Raw genomic sequence first — 21,531 nt, forward strand, 5'->3', positions numbered from 1 at the left:
CGGAAGCAAACTCCAGGCTCCAAGCTGTCACCACAGAGCCCGACGCGGGGCTCAAACTCACAAACCGCGAGATCATGACCTGAGCCGAATTCCGACGCTCAACCGACTGAGCCACCCAGGCGCCCCATAGATAACATTTTTATATAGACTCTATAGCTGATATATCTGTATTTCTACCTTTTTCTCTGTATATTTCTCGTGATCTAGCAATTCTACTCCAGTATATGCCCAACAGAAATGCATTCATATGTGCATTTAAAGATACATACAAGAGGGGCTCTTGGCTGGCTCAGTTGATAGAGGATCTGACTCTTGATTTCGAGGTTGTGGGTTTGAGCCCACATATAGAGATTACTTGAAAAAAATAAAATCTAAAAACTAAGAGGCACGTACAAGAATGTTCATAGCAGCACCATATCTTTAACAGGCAAATATTGGGAACAACTCAAATGTCCATCCACAATAGAATGGGTCCACTATACATTCATACAATTCATACAACTCTAGTCATACAGTGGAACAATGTACAGCAATAAGGAAGAACAAACTGTTGCTATGGCAACAATATGGATAAACCTTACAAATGGAAGGTCCAGTGATAGAGGCCAGACACAAAGAAGCAAGTGTCTTATGGTTGTATTTACAGTAAAATCCAAACACAGGCAAAACAAATCCATGCGACAGAAGTCAGGTCACGGTAACATTTGGAGAGGCGGGGTGGTGTAGGCATACCTTAACATCCTACGTCCTAATTCTTGATCTAGGCAGTGACGATCTGGGTATGTTCATTTTGTTTAACAAAAATTTGAATTGTACACTTGTAATCTGTGTTCTTTTTTTTTTTAATTTTTAAATAATGTTTCTTTTTGAAAGAGAGAGAGAGAGAGAGGGAGAGACGACGAGTGGGGGAGGGGCAGAGAGAGAGAGAGGGAGACACAGAACCCAAAGCAGGCTTCAAGCTGTTGGACACTTAACCAACTGAGCCAGCCAGGCACCCCACAATCTGTGTACTTTTATGTGGGTGAGTTACACTTCAATTAAAAGTTTACTTTTTAAAAGCCCTGCCTATAAGTTCTTCTTGCCAAAAGGCATAAAGCTTGAACATGAATCTAATCAAGATTTTAGAGCTAAATTCTATAGGAAATATGGAAAACAGAGGAACAAGTGACACATCCCTTTAAGAAGCAAACTAACAAATATGGAACGTGGGACATTTGGAAAGACAACGGCCTTATTTGTTGTTATTTGTTGCAAAAGTCAATGTCAAGGGAAAGAAAGAAAGAAGAGAAAGGGAGGGGGGAAAAGAAATGTATTGCAACTGAAATGATACTTCTTTTTACTACAAAGTAGTACAAGTTATAAAAAATGGAAGCATGACTGTTATAAAAATACAGAAACTTCAATTTAAAAAGTGTTTTCTTTTTCTCCCTCATTCTCCAGACATTCTGCACATGCTACAATATTGTGTTGTTCTGCCTCTTTTTTTGTTTCAATTAAAATATATCTTCATAGTAGTACGTATGAATTTACCTTAATTTAAATGGCTGGGTATTTTTCTATCATTTGTATCATTAAGTAGTATTATTCCAATATTTTATTTTTTTATTTTTTTTTAACGTTTATTCATTTTTGAGACAGAGAGAGACAGAGCATGAATGGGGGAAGGTCAGAGACAGAGGGAGACACAGAATCTGAAACAGGCTCCAGGCTCTGAGCTGTCAGCACAGAGCCCGACGCAGGGCTCGAACTCACGGACCGCGAGATCATGACCTGAGCCAAAGTCGGACGCCCAACCGACTGAGCCACCCAGGCACCCCATTCCAATATTTTCTATTAAAAAGTAAATTATCATGCAGCTAGTCATTGTATATGTATTTGTCTCTATTTCAACTGGTGGAATAGATTCCCCTAGAAGTGGGATAGCTTGATCAAAATAAATGTACATTTGAATTTTTATTAGAATTTGCTAAATTTCTTCCAAACGGGTGGTACCAATATATGCTTCTACAATATATGTGCTTGTCCATTCACCCACATGTTGCCAACAGCAGATCATATCAATCTTTTATTTTTTTACAGTTTTTGTTTTGTTTTGTTTTGGGGGGGGGGAGGGGAGAGAGAATCTCAAGCAGGCTCCACGGTCAGCGTAGAGCCTGACATGGGGCTCGATCTCACGACTGTGTGATAATGACCTGAGCCACAATCAGGAGCTAGATGCTCAACCGACTCAGCCACCCAGGTGCCCCTCAATCTTTCACATTTCTGCCAATCTGATAGACGAAAGCAGTATTTTTTGCTTCATTTGCATTTGTTTGATTTTTAATAAGGCTGAGCATTTTTTCTAAGTCTGTTGGCCATTTGGATATTTTTATTTTAACAGCTTTTGAATATATTTTGCTTCGTTTTCTACTGGGCTATTCGGCATTATCTGTATGATGGGTAGGAGGCCTCAATACGTTAGGAATGTTAGTATGTTATTTGCATAGGTTATTTGCACCTACTTTCCCAGTTCTTCATTTGTCTTCCAACTGCTTTTTCTTGCTTTTGTTATGCAGAGTTTTTCATTTTATGCCTACTTTTATTTTCCTTTATGGTCTCTGTGGAAAGATTCATGCTCAGAAAGCCCTTCCCCATTTATCTGTTCATGTATTTATTCTTTCAACGTATGTTTGTCCAGCACCTGCTACATGCCTCTAGGTATGAAGCCGAGACAGCTGCCCTCCCAAAGCATAAAGTCTGGCAGGGTGAAGCAGAACTCTCATAAGTAAACAAACGTCAAGAAGACAGTTGTCGCCAGGGGAACTGCTCTGAAGGCCACAGAGTGGGATGATGGAGTAGGGAGAGACTGCATAGAAGATCTCGCCTGGGTGGGGGTGGTCACAGGGAGCCTGAGGAGGCGCCATTTGAGCTACAAGATGAACATGAGCGACAGATGGTTCCAGGCATTAGCCCCGAGGCAGGAACGTACTTGGCAGGGTTGAGGGTATGAAAGCTACAGCAGAATGAACCTGGAGAGCCAACGGGGCAGGGTCACCCAAGGCCTGGAAGGCATAGACCAAGCATGCGAGCTTGGACTCCACCTTGAACTCTAAAAGGCACTATGGGCGGGGTGGGGGCCGGGCGGCTCAGTCAGTTAAGCACGGGACTCTTGAAATCGGAGAGTCGTGATCTCACCGTTTGTGAGTTCGAGCCCCACTTGGGCTCTGTGCTGACAGTGTGGAGCCTGCTTGAGATTGTCTCTCTCCCTCTCTCTCTGCCCCTCCCCCATCTGCACAAGCTCTCTCTCTCTCTCAAAATAAATAAACATTAAACAAAATAATAATAATTTTAAAAAAGCCATCGAGGGTTTTATGAAAGAGGACCAAAGCAGTAGCCTGCGTTTTTCAAATACATCTACTTTTTTATGATGAAGCATATGCCAAAGTAGAGAAAATTATAACAGTCTGTTACACACTTATCTACCCGTTTTGTGCTTACATATTTTTATGAGAATCCTGCTCATCTTGCCATTGATCCCTGACCACTTCCAGTTCATCTCTAATAATTAAAGGTTTCTTTCCTTCTTCTTTTTAAGAAATGTTTTTAATGTTTTATTTATCTGTTTATTTATTATTTTTGAGAGAGACAGAGTGAGGGCAGGGACGCGGCAGAGAGAGAAAGAGACACAGTATCTGAAGCAGGCTCCAGGCTCTGAGCTGTCAGCAGAGAGCCCGATGCAGAGCTTGAACTCACAAGCTGTGAGATCATGACCTGAGCTGAAGTCAGACGCTTAACCGATTGAGCCACCCAGGGGCCTCCTCCTTCTTCTTCTTTTTTTTTTTTTTTCCTACAGAATCATAATGCCACCATCACACTAACAAAATTGACGAAGGGTTTCTTAATGTCATTTAACAGCCAGTCCATATTAAAATTTCTCCAACTTTTCTGACAGTTGGTTTGGTCAAATCAGGATTCTAACGAGCCCCACAGATTGCATTTAGTGACACGTCTCTTTAATGCTTTTCATCTAGAGCAGAACTTGGTTCCTTTCGTCCCTCCCTCCACTATCCAACATTCTGCCTTAAACCACAGATAGTGCCCTTCTTCCATCCTTCCCTCTTTCTCATTCTTCCTTTTATCTCTCTCCAAGAAACATTTATTAAAATCCAAGCACAGTGCTGGGCACTGAGGAAACTCCTCGCGGTTTCTGTCTTCCTAGATGGTATATCTACCTGAGTCTCCATTTCTCCAATGTGCTATTAACACCGTTACAGGAGTAACCAACCGGAAGGGTACAAAGGCACCTCTCTTTCTCCTGTTCAGAAAACCCAAGCATTTCCCATTTTCTGTGGAACCACGTTAGAGACATAGATGGGAATTGGGGTCCCAGCTCCACTGCTGACCAGCTCTGTGGCTTTGGGTAAGTTGCTTAATGTAGCCATGCCTCCGTTTCCCCGGTTAGCCAAGGAGGATCCTACTGCCCACTTCAAATGCTCATATCATGCAGTTGAACCAGCAAAAGATACTTGGACTTCATCTCTGGGCACCACGTTTTGGATGAGCCTGAGCCTGAGAGCATAGGCACTTTGGTAGCAGCCTCATTCGCCTTCTAATTAGCAAGAGCACTAGGTTAGAATACGAGCCTGTGACATGGTTCCTATTGTTACCACGTTAGGAAGTGAGGATTCGATTTGGGGCCCCAGTTCTTGCTACTTGCTCAGGTGAAGACCGAATCAAACAATATATCGAAACACCTTTGCATGGTGCCTGGCACAAAGAAAGCACTCAGTAAGGCATTGTTCTTTTACTATTGTGAACACACATATAAAAATAAAGTAAATAACTGAAATATACCTGTGGGAACTTTCATGAATTCTCCTGTTACTTACTTTCACAGAATGTTGCTGGGTACCCTCTAGCTGGTGCAACCCAGGAACTGAATTTTTAATTTGATTTCAACTTCATTTTTAATAGCCACATATGGCTCCTAGCTACCATGTAGGGCAATGAAACGGTCAGTGACCGACCAGGTCCTACTTGCCTTTTCACATGCTATGGGACGTGGGAAACCAGTTTGCCTAACCAGTAATCTTCCTTGAGGCAGCAAAAGTTCTCTTTTCCATTTGGGTGAACCCTGTCCTCAATATCATCTCCTGAGATGCGTAGGTCACTCTGGCTTGGCTTGCGGTGGGGGCAGGGGAGAATCACTAGGCCAGATTGGTCAGGGTCAGCCTTGAGACTCTTGTAGGAACTATTTAGAAAGAGATGCTCTAAGGTTGCTCTGGGGGGAAGAAGATCTGCCTGGAAATTAAACCTTCAGAGAAGAAGGCAGAAGCAGGAGGATGGACGGTTGCTCGATAACATTATTTGAGCACCTAGATCCAGCTTTTCCTGAAGTCATTACTATCATTACACTGTTCAGTTACATGAACCAATAAATTCTTTTAACTAATGCCAGTGTAATTAGCTATGTGTATAACTTGCCACTGTAAACATTCTGACTAATATACACTATGCTGTCTACTTGGAATCCCTTTGCATTTCTTGTCTACAAACCGAAAGCTTACTTTAAAACCTACCACAGGGGCGCCTGGGTGGCTCAGTGGGTTAAGCGACCGACTTCGGCTCAGGTCACGATCTCACGGTCCGTGAGTTTGAGCCCCGTGTCGGGCTCTGGGCTGACAGCTCGGAGCCTGGAGCCTGTTTCACATTCTGTGTCTCCCTCTCTCTCTGACCCTCCCCCGTTCATGCTCTGTCTCTCTCTGTCCCAAAAATAAATAAACCTTAAAAAAAAAAAATTTAAAACCTACCACAAATATCACTGCCTCTGTGAAGCCTTCCCAAAGCACAAAGGCAGAAATAATTGTTCCCTTTGTGGAATTTACATAACTCCTGTTACGTGTTTTTCTCTGCACTGAACAAAGTATATTATGGTTTAGTTTATAATCTTCCTCCATTTACCCCTCTTCCATCTCTGAAATGTCAGTGTCCAGCATATCTCAGCACACAGCATTCACTCAACATGTAAATCGAAGATGAATTTATTTGACTTTAAGTTATTATAGCCTAGGGGCACCTGAGTGGCTCAGTCAGTTACGCATCTGACCTCGGCTCAGGTCATGATCGTGCGATTCGTGGGTTTCAGCCCCACATCGGGCTCTCTGCCGTCAGCTTGGAGCCTGGAGCCTAGAGCCTGCTTTGGATTCTGTGTCTCCCTCTCTCTCTGCCCCTCCCCGGCTATCGCTCGCGTGCTCTCTCTCTAAAATAAATGAACATTAAAAAAATAAAATATTGGGGCGCCTGGGTGGCGCAGTCGGTTAAGCGTCCGACTTCAGCCAGGTCACGATCTCGCGGTCCGTGAGTTCGAGCCCCGCGTCAGGCTCTGGGCTGATGGCTCAGAGCCTGGAGCCTGTTTCCGATTCTGTGTCTCCCTCTCTCTCTGCCCCTCCCCCGTTCATGCTCTGTCTCTCACTGTCCCAAAAATAAATAAATGTTGAAAAAAAAAATAAATAAATAAAATAAAATATTAAGTTATTATATAGCTTAATATTTTATGCAGTTTGTTGCTGCCTTTATTTGTTAAAATAAGTATTTTATTATGGTGAACTATATGAAATTGCCGATATTTGACATTTCGGGCTCCAAAAGTGGCAATTTCATATTGTCCAACATAATAAATATTGATAATTATTATAGATATCCTAAGGGCACTTTATCGTATCTGAAGTCCACAGTCAGTGGACAGAAAGATACCAGCCTGAATGCTAAGATGACAAAAGAGCAGAAAAAATTTACCAGTACCAAGGACTGTCATGAATATGTGACAATGTTTATGTATTTATGTGTTTTTAAAGGTTTATTTACTTATTTTGAGAGAGAGAGAGAGACGGTGTGAGCAGGGAAGGGGCAGAGAGAGAAGGAGAGAGAGAATCCTAAGCAGGCTCCGTGCGGCCAGCGCAAAGCCTGTTGTCGGGCTTGAACCCATGAACCGTGAGATCGTGGCCTGGCTCAAAACCGAGAGTCGGACACTTAACCGACTCGGGTACAGTTGTAAGGGCCTCACAAGGATCAATTCGCTTCATCTTCGTAACAAGCCTAGGAGGCAGGTACTGCTACCATCCCCAATGGACACATGAGGAAACGGAGGCAGAGGGGTTCGGTATTTTGCCTCGGGTCGCCGAACGATTAAGAGACAGAGCCAGGATTCTAACCCAAGTAGCCTGACTGCAGGGTCCTTGTTCTGAAACACACATTACGCTACCTCTTACCCATGATGCTACATTGTGCTGGCAGAACTCTGTCACCCGTCCAACAAATGTAATTCAGAAACTGCTCACTGATGGGAGTGCAAGGAAGCCGTCCCCTCTATTTACTGCTGCAGAATACATCTTCCCAAACGTAGCGGCACGAAACCACAACTGTTCCTCGTGCTCACGGGTTCTGTGAGTCAGGGGGTTAAGACAGGCACAGGGGGATGGCTTGTCTCTGCTCCATACTGCCCGGGACCTCAGATGGAAGGACGAAGTGGCCGGGGGCCGCGTGACTGGGGAGTTGAGCCCAGGTGAGCCTGTGGACCTAGTGTCCACACGTGGGTCCTCCGAAAACCTGGGCCCCTCGCGGCTCGGCAGCTGGATTCGGAGAGGGTGAAGCCGGAGAAAACATTCCAAGGGTAGAATGATGGAGCCTCAAGGCTTCTCTGGACCTGGTCTCCGAGCTGGCGTCACTGCCCTCACCTTGGCTACAGACAAGCAAGGCACTGAGGCCAGCCCAGGTTCAAGGAGGGGGAGTCAGGCTCCTCCTCTCCGTTGAAGAGGGGCGAGGTAACACTGCACGTGAGTGGGACACCGTCCCAGCCACTTTAGCAAACGACTGGTGCAGAGTCAGAGAGGCTGCTGACAGAGCAGTAGGTCCAGCTGTAGGTTACGGAACAGGCAGCCAACAGTGGCTTGAACAGCAAGAGGGGTAATTGTGTCTGGAAACGGAAGGGCCAGGGGCAGAGCGAGTCCGGGGCTATTTAGCGGTTCAGTGATGTCATCCAGGAGTCCAGCGCTTTCCATCTTTTCACTCTGCCACCTGTACGTCGCACATCCAAAGTGTCTCAGTCCTTCATTTTCGGTTGGCCGCGGCAATCCCGAGCATCAGAAGGAGGCAACATGTCAAGCAAAGAAAACGAAGGGTATTTCTTCCCACGGGTGGCTTTACACGCCCAAGAATAACCTCGGAGCCCCCTTAGCTTCAGCTCACGTTGGTCAGGGACCTGACCTTGCCCGTGTTCCCGCCGTATCTGGAAAGGGCGCAGGGAAAGAAAGGGCCCAGCATTTGGGCCCCTTAACACTGTGAAGAGAAGTGAGAAGCGTTTCCGCTAATAAAAAAAGGAAGAGCGAGAATCACTCCTGAGTCACCAGTGTCTGCCACGAATGTGGGCAGCCGTCCACCTGTTTCGCAGATATTAGCTGATCGCTAACCACACATCGGGCCTGCTAAGAGGCAGGCAGAGCAGTGAGGAAGACACAGCATCCCTGCCCTCCTAAGGCTTGCAGTCTGGTGTGGACCAGAACACGGAACAAGCAGTTATAATTAAGTACAAATGTGGCAAGTGCCAAGGAAAAAATGCATGTAATCAACGCACAGTTTGCCACAATAAAAATATTTCTTCCGGAGGTTTACTGATATGAAAGACGAGGTTCCAGTTATAAAATCTAAAAGAAGCACAGGGTCCTTCCTAAGCCTGCAGGGTAAGCACGGAAAACGATGAGTTTTCCCAGTATGGAGGAGAATGAAGCACCGTACCTGGCGAATAGATGAGTCCTCATCAAAACAAAAGTGACTCGACCGAGAGTCAGAGACGATTCATCGGGATTTACCACAGACCCAGTGAACCCTCTGAGACTAGCCAGCCTTCCCTCCAAATGCACGCTCACCAAACAAACCTTGGATTATTCCCTCACTTACCCGCATACCAGGATGGAATTTTCCAGTGTCTGCAAAGTTACATCTGTCACCATAAAGTGTCATTTTGGTCAATTTAACGTGCGTGTGAACAGGGACCTGAAAACTGAGCACACAGCTCTTCAAAGCCAAAAACACGGACGGGGACCCCACAGTGAGCCCCACTCTGTGCGATCCCAGGACGTGACGCTGGCCTGGTCCGTGACGGCACTAAAAACCCACCTTGTACGTTCCTTTGATAACAGCTATGGCATCAGCCAACTGCTGATTGTAGCATTTTCTTATGATGTCCTCGTTCTGCAAACCAAAAAATAAATACAATGAACACCATAATGTAGCTTCAAATATAGCTCTCACACCTACGAAGGGACTCCATATAAAACCATCGTTCAGATCATCACAAATCTTGTGAACACTTCAATTTGCAACCATTTCTCCTACACTAAAGCTATTGCACTGCAGTCAATTTTTACTTACACTTAACCAAAGGCAATAGCTCACACGGATAAAATAAATACAGATCATCTGAGCATGTTCTTTCGCTTTACATATCTTTTTAGTGTCTTCCTGGAACTGCTTTTAAAAGTAATAAAATCTACTTATGATTCATATCTTGTCCCGGTCCTCATACCTTTTGAATAGGATATGCTCATAAAAAGAAATCTAGAGCCACTAATCCATCAACCAGAGTGATTTTCTGACTAATCAAATCACTTGACCACTGTTTTGGATAACAATGAAAGATAGTACATTAAAAAAAAAACTCACAAATCTTGATTCTGATGTCCGTTCGGATTCCAGCATGGAGTGCAAACAACGATTAGGTTTTAGAGTCAGACAGAATGTGCCACTTTCAATCTGTCTGACCTGAAGCAGGTTACCTGACCTTGGCATCTCAGTTTCCTTATCTGTAGATTAGGGGTGATCAGGTTTCATTTAAGCATTGACTTAAGGAGGAAACACATTTAAAAGGCTTAGTGTGGGGCACTTGGGTGGCTCAGTGGGTTGAGCGTCTGACTTCAGCTCAGGTCATGATCTCGTGCTTCCTGGGTTCCAGCCCCGCGTCCGGCTCTGTGCTGACAGCTCAGGGCCTGGAACCTGCTTTGGATTCTGTGTTTCCCTCTCTCTGCCCGTCCCCCACTCATGATCTGTCTCTGTCTCTCAAAAATGAGTAAACATTAAAAAAAAAAAATTTAAAAGGCTTAGTGTGGCTCTTAGAATGGTGAGATGACATTTTTGTTTTATAGCTAAGAAGTAACAGTACATGTTCTTTTTTTTTTTTTTTTTTTTTTTTTTGAGATAGAGAGCAGGGGTGGAGGCCAGGGGGAAAGGAGGAGAGACGGAATCTCTCAAACAGGCTCCATGTGTGGAGTCCAACATGGGGCTCGATCCCAAAACCCTGAGATCACGACCCAAGCCGAAATCAAGAGTCGGATGCTCAACTGACTCAGCCAGCCACTCAGGCGCCCCCCCATACCTGTTCTTAATGACAGATACGTACGCTAACCTGACCAAAGATTTTAGAAAATTCCTTGAAACAGCAGAATTTTCAAGCCTTTGGCTCCTACAGAGATAATAAGCACATATAAGATGATATAAAATTGTGCTTAAGAGTCAGATCTCAAGCATCAAACTGGCTGGCTGGGAACATAAACTCTGATGTTTTGTTTTAACCGGTGGCCTTGAGCAAGTGAATTAAACTTTCTGGGCCTCAGTTTCCTCATCTGTGAAAGAAGGATAATAATAATTGCACCTACTTTATGAGGTGAGTGTGAGAATTAAATTAATTTGAGAGCACTCACAAAGTTTCTGACACAAAGTAAAGCTATTATTTGTATTATGTACTCTATGAGACACAACGTAGGCAAATAAAATCGCCTTCGTGAGTTGCTAAATTCAAAACTGCACTAGCTATCTACCTAAGCAGGCGATCAAGCCATATAAAACAAAGGAAATGAGAGAGTTTGTACCTCTTGATAGTGTTTTTCGATTGTTAGGATCCTGTCATGTAGAGCGGTGAACAGGTTGAAAGACTCCTCTTTAAGACGGTCCTCAAACTTCATCTGAAGCAATTCTCTGAGGAACCCAAAATCCACCTGAAGAGATCTAATGACCTAAAAATGGAAAAAACATACATTATTGTAGAGAGTAAGGGCGCTCTGTGTAACGGTTCTAGCACATTGCCTGGTTCCGGGCACAGAGAAGCAAATTTTGCCACTGCAAGGTAAGCCTCTTTGGCAGACTGATTATTTTAGGCTGATTATTATTATTTTTTTTCAACATTTTTATTTATTTTTGGGACAGAGAGAGTCAGAGCATGAATGGGGGAGGGGCAGAGAGAGAGAGGGAGACACAGAATCAGAAACAGGCTCCAGGCTCTGAGCCATCAGCCCAGAGCCCGATGCGGGGCTCGAACTCACGGACCGCGAGATCATGACCTGGCTGAAGTCGGACGCTTAACCGACTGCGCCACCCAGGCGCCCCTAGGCTGATTATTTTTAAGAAACTGCAAATACAGGAGAAGCTCTGAAAACTGAGTATAAGCTTCCCTTTTATAAGAGACATTTACATTTATAAGGGAAATCACCACTTGTAAGGGTGTCTCTTTAGCTGTACCAGCAAGAGGGGCATGACGCAAAATCTTTAGAGACCCTTTTTTTTTTAAGTTTATTTATTTATTTTTGAGAGAGAGAGAGAGAGAGAGAGAGAGGGAGAGAGTGCATGTGAGCAGGGGAGGGGTAGAGAGAGAGGGAGAGAGAGAATCCCAAGCAGGCCCTTTGCTGTCAGCACATAGCCCAAAATGTGGGACTTGATCTCATGAACCATGATGTCACGACCTGAGCCAAGATCATGGGGGATGCTTAACCGACTGAGCCACCCAGACTCCCCTAGAAAGTCTTATGTTGACTTAACTCTGCATAACTACCATACCCTTGTTTATTGAGCTTTTCCTGGTAACCTCCCATAACTGTGCCCTACCTCCGCCAACGTCTTCTTTTGTGTTTAGTTGAAGGTGGTATTTAAGGTGATGGCTTCCGCCATTTCCGCGTTACTCAGTTTTTCTGGGTCTCTCCCATATATGCAGGGGGTGTACGTGTCACAAAATTGTTTGATTTTCTCCTGTTAATCTGTCGAACATCAATCTGATTCTTAGACCAGCCAGATGAATATTGAAGGGTCAATAAAAATTTCTCCTCCCCAACATGAGCATATGGTCTGGAATGTGGTCAGGGGCTCGTCCTGCCTTTTAAGAATACCTCTGAAATATGGTGCACATTGGAGAACTCCAGTTAACTTGCTAAATTAACATATGCTAATGGAGTAAGGGAGAGAAGGTTCCTGGTGGTTTCTTCCTAAATGGAATAAAATACCTGGGTTATTAACAACAACCCTTTATCACACCTCAAAAAGTATCATCCAAGATGTGGATTTTAAATCAGAAAAGATAGCAAAAAATTCATATTTGTTGTGAATTTACTAGCCAAACATTTAAACATATAACTAGCATGGTGACTAAGAATCATTTCTGATTGCCATCAAAACATACAATGTGTTTTTGTGAAGATATAATGGCCAAAAAGCTCCCGAATTTGGTGAAAGATAGACTCGAGATGCTGAACAAACTTCATGCAGGATAAATACATATGAACCACACCTAGGTACATAACAATTCAACTGCTGAAAACCACAGGTAAAAAGAAAATCTTTTTTGGGGGGCACCTGGGTGGCTTAGTCATCGGTTGAGTGCCCAAATCGTGATTTTGGCTCAGGTCATATCCCAGGGTCATGGGATTGAGTCCCACATCAGTATGGAGCCTGCTTAAGACTCTCTCTCTCTCTCTCTCTCTCTCTCTCTCTCTCATTCCCTCTCTTCTTCTGCCCCTCTCCCCTCCCCTCATGTGTACACTCTGTCCCTCTCTCTCTCTCTCTCAAAGTAAAAAAAACAAAAACACTTTTTTTTTCCTTAAGTAAACTCTATGCCCTATCATGACCTTGAGATCAAGAGTGGCATACTTTACCAACAGAGCCAGCCAGGCGCCTCAAAAAGAAAATCTTGAAAGCAGTCAGAAAAGAAAACAAGTACATACAGGGGAATAACTTTTGAAATGATTGATGTTTTCTTATTAGAAAGTATGGAAGTCAGAGGCACAATGTTACAGCGAAAAGTAAAAAAGTACATACCAGTCAAAAATGCTATAATCAATGTAACATTTTAAATAAAGAAAACTATGAGAATTCATTGCCTAAGTCAAGAATTGCTAAAGAAATTCCTTTAGGCTAAAAAGAAATATTACAAGCTGGAAACTTGGATTTTCAGGAAAGAGTGAAGAGCATTGGAAGTAGTAAATATCCAAGCAAATATAAAAGACTAGTTTTACCTCTTATTAGTTTAATATATATAGGAATGTTTAAAAAGATTTTTTTTTAGTGTTCATTCATTTTTGAGAGAGAGACAGAGTATGAGTGGGGAGGGGCAGAGAGAGAGGGAGACACAGAACTCGAAGCGGGCTCCAGGCTCTGAGCTGTCTGCACAGAGCCCCATGCGGGGCTCAAGCTCACGAGCTGTGGGATCACGACCTGAGCCAAAGTCAGACGCTTAACTGACTGAGCCACCCAGGAGCCCTTAGGTTGGATTTTTAAAACCTGCTATATATAATTTGTAAAAGACATACTAAGACACAACACAGAAATGAGGTCAGTGTAAGAATGAGAAAGATTTATCAGGCAAATACTATATCAAAGAATGCTGATATAGGTATATTAGTATTGAAGAGAATGGTAAAAATATAGATAGATATAGATATAGATGATATAGATATAGATATAGATTCACATACATATAGATTCATATACATATATACATACACGTATACACATACATATATATTCACATACATATATGTTCATATACATATATATACACATACACATATACACATACATATATATATATGCTCTCAACTATTAACAAGTGCAGCTTATCTTTAATTTCCCATATCCAGGGCACAATGACAAAGACCGACCTCACACGAACACAAGTTGCAAACAAACACCAAATAATTTGTCTCACAAAGAGTTTTTACTGACAACAAAGGGCTGAAGTTAAAAATCAACAACATAAGAATAACTAAAAAGCATACTTGGAAAATGTTAGAGTATTTCAATCTAATACCGATAAATATTAATAGCAATAACTAATAAACATAATTAGTATTATGAATACCAATAAAAATACTATATTTCAAAATTTGTGGAATGAAAGTAAAAAAGTACTTTATGGGAAATATAAGACTGTAAATGCTTATCAAAGAAAAGAGGGGGCCTCAAAAACAATGATCTATAGGCTTTGGTAGCTGACAACCCAATATCCATTACACTGGTTCTTCCTTACTGAGAGGACCAGGACTTTTTGGAACAGAAATATGTCTAGTTAAAATGCTCTCTTCTCTAGGGGCGCTTGGGTGGCTCAGTCGGTTAAGCATCCGACTTCAGCTCAGGTCGTGATCTCGTAGTCTGTGGGTTCGAGCCCCACGTCAGGCTCTGTGCTGACAGCTCAGAACCTGGAACCTGCTTCGGATTCTGTCTCCCTCTCTCTCTGCCCTTCCCCCGCATCTCAAAAATAAAGAAACATTAAAAAAAAAAAAAAAGGTTCGCTTCTCTAGAACCCCGTCCAGTTAAAGGGGTCAAGGGATACAGTTAAGGCCAACGATAAACAAGCCGGGGTTTTCTATGGGGTTTTCTGCTTTCCTCACATGGCTGCCACTCCCTCTACTGCTCTCATCTTCTCCTTCCTCCATGAACAGCAAATGGAGACTGGAGGTGAGACAGCCATCTTGCTACGATGAGGTCAGAAATATGAAAGCAAACCCATGCACTAATAATGGAGATTTGAAAAAATAAAACAAGTCTGGTATATAGATAACAACAGAGAGCTACTGCCCCAGCTATGGATTATCTAACTCTAACTGACTTATGGGATTAAGGCACGATAGTTGCATTTTCTTTTTTTTTTACTTTTTATTAAAAAAAATTTTTTTAATGTCTTATTTATTTTGGGGAGACAGAGAGACAGAGTGCAAGTAGGGGAGGGGCAGAGAGAGAGGGAGACACAGAATCTGAAGCAGGCTCCAGGCTCCGAGCTGTGAGCACAGAGCCTGACGCAGGGCTCAAACCCACAGAAGGACCATGAAATCATGACCCAAGCTGAAGTCAGATGCCTAACCGACTGAGCCACCCAGGTGCCTCTTAAAGTTTTTTTTTAATGTTTTATTTATTTTGGGGAGACAGAGAGACAGAGTGTAAGCAGGGCAGCCACGATAGTTGCATTTTCTAACAATAGAGTGATATGCCATCCTAACTGACACTGAGATCCAACTCGAGCAATTAGACAAAGGAAAACAGAGCGAACCCGAAACAGCAGCAAAAATTAAATAATAAAGATAAGAAATGTATCTACTAGAAATGAAGATACGATGGAGAGGATTAGTAAATCTAAGTTGAGTCTCTGAAAAAATTAATGAAATAGATAAAACTGCCAAGATTCATCTAGGGAAAAACAAGTGTGCGGACAAAATTATAGTTTTTTAAAATATATAACTACAGATACAATAAAGATTTAAGAATAATAAGAGAAGACAGTAATTTAAAAATTTGCCGTTCTGAATACTTTTGTAGAGAAACATAATGTCAAAACTCACCCAAGAAGATTTAAGAAAACCTTAATATATCCATAACAAAATCAAAATAGCAATGAAAGTAGGCACATTCAGTTTTACAAGTGACTTCTTTTTTTTTTTTAATTTTTTTTTTAACGTCTTATTTATTTTTGAGACAGCGAGAGACAGAGCATGAACAGGGGAGGGTCAGAGAGAGGGAGACACAGAATCTGAAACAGGCTCCAGGCTCTGAGCTGTCAGCACAGAGCCCGACGCGGGGCTCGAACTCATGGACTGTGAGATCATGACCTGAGTGGAAGTCGGCCACTTAACCAACTGAGCCACCCAGGTGCCCCACAAGTGACTTCTAACAAATAAAGAAACAGGTAATTCCAACCTCATGTCAATTATTCCAGAGAAAAGAGTCAGGAACATCTCACAACTCATTTTATAAAGGTACTAAGACCCTGGTGCCAAGATTGAACAATAGTGTAAGAAGAAAAGAAAATTACAGGGCAATCTCTTAGGAACATAAATGAAAAAAATCATTAGTAAAATGATAGCAAATGACGCAGAAAGCAGAAAGAATTATTATGGTCCAGCTGGGTTCATTCCGGGTTTACTATTCAAAAATCAGTTTTCCTCAACATCACTCATCATCAGTGAAATACAAATCAAAACCACGGTGAGATACCACCTGACACCTGTCAGAATGGCCAACATCAACAACTCAGGCCACAACAGATGTTGGCGAGGATGCGGAGAAAGAGGCTCTCTTTTGCATTGTTGGTGGCAATGCAAGCTGGTGCAGCCACTCTGGAAAACAGTATGGAGGTTCCTCAAAAAACTAAAAATAGAACTGCCCTACGACCCAGCAATTGCACTACTAGGTATTTATCCAAGGGATGCAGGTGTGCTGTTTCGAAGGGGCACCTGCACCCCAATGTTTATAGCAGCGCTATTGACAATAGCCAAAGTATGGAAAGAGCTCAAATGTCCATTGACAGGTAAATGGATAAAGAAGATACACACACACACTGGAATATTACTCGGTAATCAAAAAGAATGAAATCTTGCGATTTGCAATTACGTGGAGGGAACTGGAGGGTATTATGCTAAGCGAAATTAGAGAAAAACAAATATCATATGACTTCACCCATATGAGGAATTTAAGATACAAAGCAGATGAACATAGGGGAAGGAAGCAAAAATAATATAAAAACAGGGAGTGGGACAAAACATAAGAGACTCTTAAATACAGAGAAGAAACAGAGGGTTGCTGGAGGGGTTGCGGGAGGGGGAATGGTCTAAATGGGTAAGGAGCATTAAGGAATCTACTCCTGAAATCATCGTTGCATCATATGCTAACTAACTTGGATGTAAATTAAACAATAAACAAATTAAAAAAAAAGATTACTGGAATAAAAAAAGAAATCAGTTTTCACCACATCATCATGTAAAGGAGAAAAGCCATATGATTCAGTAGATCCATGAAAAGCATTCAAGTCCAGTCATTCATGATATTTTTTTAAATGCCTCTTATTAATTAAAAATAGAGGAAACACTCTTAATCTGATTTAAGCATATTGTGTCAGAATTTGGTTCAGCTATATCTTAGAACTCCAAATAACAGAAGTGTCAATGAGAAATTATTTCTCTTTCACTGGAAATTGATGTGGGCAATCAGTGGTGAAAATGACACAAGTCCCTCCCATTCTATCACTCCGCTGCAGGCACTGCCTCAAAATCACGGTACAAACGTTAGCACCCATGTTCTAGGCACAGAAATAAGGAAAAGAAGGAAAGGAAGGGAAGGAAAGTGGGAAGGCGGAAGGAAGGGAGGTAGGGAGAAGAGGTGGAGGAAGGAGTGAAGTAGCAGAAAATGAGTGCACATGAATTGTTCACTAAGGAAGGTTTCCCAAAGTTGCCACATAATATTTCCACCTAATTCTACTGACCAGAAGTCAGTCATTCGGACGCGCCAAACTGCAAAGGAAATAAAGTTATAAAACCGTTCTGAAGGCATTAGGAAAGACAATAAATTAGCAAGTATGTAAGAAAATAACTTTCAAAAGTTATGAGTTGGGGTGTAAATTGGTACAATCTCCGTGTAGGGCAATTTGGCAATATCCTTCAAAGTGACTAATGGATACATCCTCTGACTCAGAAATTCCACTTTTAAATTTATGCCACAAATTTGCTGGCCTATGAGTATGTACAGAATTATTCATCGCAGTAGAAGATTTAAGATGACCAAAACGTCCATTAATAGAGGGATAGTTAAATAAATGATGCACATTTTATGATACGATGTACTTTTGAAATAGGCAAGGAAACTATGTATCCATATGGAATGATTTTCAAGTTATATTGTTGAGTGAAAAAACAGAAACGAAGGACACAAGAGTATTTACAGTTGTATGCTATCCCGTGTGACAGTTTTATTGATTAGGGACCTTAATAACTCTTGATATCCGATGTGTATGAAATGTGCTGTTTCTTAACAATCAAGAAAGATCCAGAGGAAATATGATGGAATGCCAAGATTCAACAAAGCTGTATGATGGGTAACCCAAGTTATTCATTGCAGTATTCGCCACATTTTTCTACACACCAAAAGTATTTTACAATTTTTAAAAGGTATCATAAATAGTCTACGGCCATACCAGCCTGAACGCGCACGATCTCGTCTGATCTCGGAAGGTATCATAAATAGAAAATGTTCACAGATGTCAAAAGAATTTCAAGGAGAGTAACAACACACTTCGCAAAACATATATGCGCATGATGTAAATACAAGCAGCAGTGTATACAAATTATTTTAAAAATTACAGCTCTCATCCAATTCAGCTTATAAAAGATGCTAATATTTAACATTTTTTAATCATTTCCATTCTGTGAAGGAAAGAGACATAAAGGTAAACAACACCTAAAATAATCTCAGAAGTTTCTAAATGAATCCAGATTTACCTGTACTAACTTCTCTGTAGATGAACTCAACTCTTTCAATGGCAAAATTTCATTGGAATCTGTTTGAGTAGCATGGTCTGTGCTGAAAAAGCCAATCTTCAAATCATCGGAAATTTTAAGTCTGGAAAAAATAAACAGAGATTAAAAGTGCTTTATAGAATAGATATTTCCTTTAACATGTGTGTTATTACACATATTTTTGTGTAAATCATGTTATATATATTTTTAAAGTCTACCTAGTTTGAGAGAGAGAGAGAGAGCGAGCATGTGTGGGGCAGGGCAAAGAGACAGGGAGAGAAAGAATCTCAAGGAGGTTCTGCACTGTCAGCATAGAGCCTGATGGGGGCTCGAACCCACGGACCGTGAGATCATGACCTGAGCCAAAATCAAGATTTGGATGCTTAACCGACTGAGCCACCCAGGTGCCCCAAATCATGTTATATTTTAAAGATTCAAAGGGACCTGTGGGGTGAGGAAAGTTCTGAATTGGCTGCTCATGATTTGGGGTTTTCACCAGGACTCTGCTGGATTATCAGATTCCTTGCACTGGGCATCTTGTTCTACTGGTACTCATCTTAATTCCATTCTCTGAGTTATGATCAGTTTGAGCCTCCTTTTAATATCCTATCTACCGTTTTACCTGTGCTACTGCTTAAACCCATTATAAATTATACACAGGCATACAAGCAAAAATACTTTGAGATAGGGGTTCTTGAAATGTGGCCTGAGGACCTCTGGAGTTCCAGGACACCCTTCCAGGGAGTCCACAAGGTCAAAATTATTTTCATAATAGTATTAAGATTTTTTTTTTTTTTTTAAGAGAGAAAGAGTGCACAAGCAGGGGAGAGGGAGAGGGAGAGGGAGAGAGAATCTTGAACAGGCTCCATGCTCTGGCAGGACTGGATTCCACACGGGGCTGGATTCCATGACCATGGATGGGATCGTGACCTGAGCCGAAATCAAGCCAGACGCTCGACCAAATGAGCCACCCTGGCACCCCGATAGCATTAAAATTTTATTTTCCTTTTCCACCATCACGCTCTCCCAAGCGTTCCGTGGAGTTTTCCAGAAGCTACAGGTTATGTGAGCACAAGACATGAATGGAGAAGCAGATATGAGAATTCAGCTACCCCACGAAGCCGGGCACTGAAAAGGTTTGCAAAAATGTAAAGCAATGACACTATACTCATTAAAGTTCTTGTTTTCAAAAATCAAGTTCATTTTTCTTTAAACTGTGTTATTTACATTAACATAGAATTGGTTTACCATTAGTTTCAATGAATTAATTTACGTATATTCTTTACTTCTCCTTGTAAAATTCTAATACGGTTACCATGAATAGGCATCAACTAAAGCTCTTTGAGGTCCCCAGGAACGATCACAGTCCCCGAAACCAAACAATTTGAGGATTCTTCTTTGGGATCATGACACCACCATACTGTATTTGATTTTCAGACTCCGTTTCTTGAGAAATCTGAGTAGGCAAGGAGTTTAAGTATTTGTAAACTCTTCCTACCGACCTTGAATGATGGCTATCGTAAACAGTAAAAAGAAAGCCAATTTTCTGGATTCACTCCGTCAATGTGATCAAACTTACCACAACTACCAGCTTCTAAAATGTCAGCTCAACAAAGAAAGCCATGAAAGCCCAAGGAGAATCACCAGACTTTTCAGGGCAGGCCCCGAAGAAGACAGAGTGCTTCTATCTTTCGTTGTCTGCTGACCAGCTGACCCTGCTGGGAGCGCCCCCCTGCAACCCTTTCCCTCCTTATTTGCTGGCAGAGTCTCACATGTATCTCCCACAGAAATCAGGGCAGGGTGATTATATTCCCAGTGTCGAGGGTAACTCTTGTCTTGTCTCCATCACAGAGATCCCATTCTTCTGGGCAGATGTTTTAGGGGAGGGTGTGGAACTTGCTTCTGGCAAGAATGACCCGAGGAAAGATATGTTGGGGGCTTGTGGGAAAGCTTTTTACACTCCGACACCGACAGGGCACCAGGGGAGAGTTTTCCTCTGTGACCGAACACTGCCTTGCGTGGAAGCGATGCCAAGAAGTGCCACGGCCATCTGGTGACCACAAGTGGGGCCAATCAGAGGGCAAAGCTCGTACATGAATGATGAGCTGTTAAAAAAAAAAGCAAGTAATTTGCACTGATGACTTTGTTTAGCCATCGAATCAACTAGCTCTAAAGCCCGCCATACCTCTGGTCTTCCTGCATCATATAATAAACGCACCAATTGTTAAGAGTTTCTGTTAATCGCGGCTGAACGCTTCCTGGTATTCCAGCAATATGATACGATGTAAATTACCTAACCTTTCTGGGCCTTAATTTCTTCTTATGAAAAAAAAAATAGTGCCTATTTCATACAGTTATTGTCAGGATTAGTGTGTTAATGCCCAGAAGCACTTTGAATGATGCATGTCACATAGTAAGCCCTTAAGAAATGTTAACTGCTGGGGCTCCTGGGTGACTCAGTGGGTTAAGTGTCTGACTTTGGCTGAGGTCATGATCTCACGGTTCATGGGTTCGAGCCTTGCACGGGGCTCTGTGTTGCTAGCTCGCAGCTTGCTTCAGATGCTGTGTCTCCCTCTCTCTCTGACCCTCCCCTGCTCACACTCTGTCTCTCTCTCAAAAATTAATAAATAGGGGCGCCTGGGTGGCGCAGTCGGTTAAGCGTCCGACTTCAGCCAGGTCACGATCTCGTGGTCCGTGAGTTCGAGCCCCGCATCAGGCTCTGGGCTGATGGCTCAGAGCCTGGAGCCTGTTTCCGATTCTGTGTCTCCCTCTCTCTCTGCCCCTCCCCCGTTCATGCTCTGTCTCTCTCTGTCCCAAAAATAAATAAACGTTGAAAAAAAAAATTAAAAAAAAAATTAATAAATAAACATTAAAAAAAAGAAATGTTCACTGCTATTGGTGTTGTGGTGGCAATTGTTACTATCATTATTATGGTCTGAAGTATCATTTTTTCATCACG

General features: G+C 42.3%; 1 protein-coding gene across 2 annotated transcripts in view; it reads right to left on the bottom strand.

The window, feature by feature from the left end:
• Nucleotides 1–21,531, bottom strand: part of CB4H10orf67 (chromosome B4 C10orf67 homolog) — a 169,056-nt gene that overhangs the window by 133,653 nt on the left and 13,872 nt on the right. For both annotated transcript variants that reach the window (XM_045463737.1, XM_045463736.1), the window contains exons 2-4: nt 18,555–18,675; nt 10,899–11,042; nt 9,151–9,225 (exon numbers count right to left, since the gene is read on the bottom strand). In XM_045463737.1, coding sequence (XP_045319693.1) covers nt 9,151–9,225; nt 10,899–11,042; nt 18,555–18,675 — 340 coding nt within the window. The remainder of the gene's footprint in view (nt 1–9,150; nt 9,226–10,898; nt 11,043–18,554; nt 18,676–21,531) is intronic.

Source organism: Leopardus geoffroyi, chromosome B4, assembly GCF_018350155.1.
Source record: "Leopardus geoffroyi isolate Oge1 chromosome B4, O.geoffroyi_Oge1_pat1.0, whole genome shotgun sequence".
Classification (NCBI taxonomy): Eukaryota; Metazoa; Chordata; class Mammalia; order Carnivora; family Felidae; genus Leopardus; species Leopardus geoffroyi.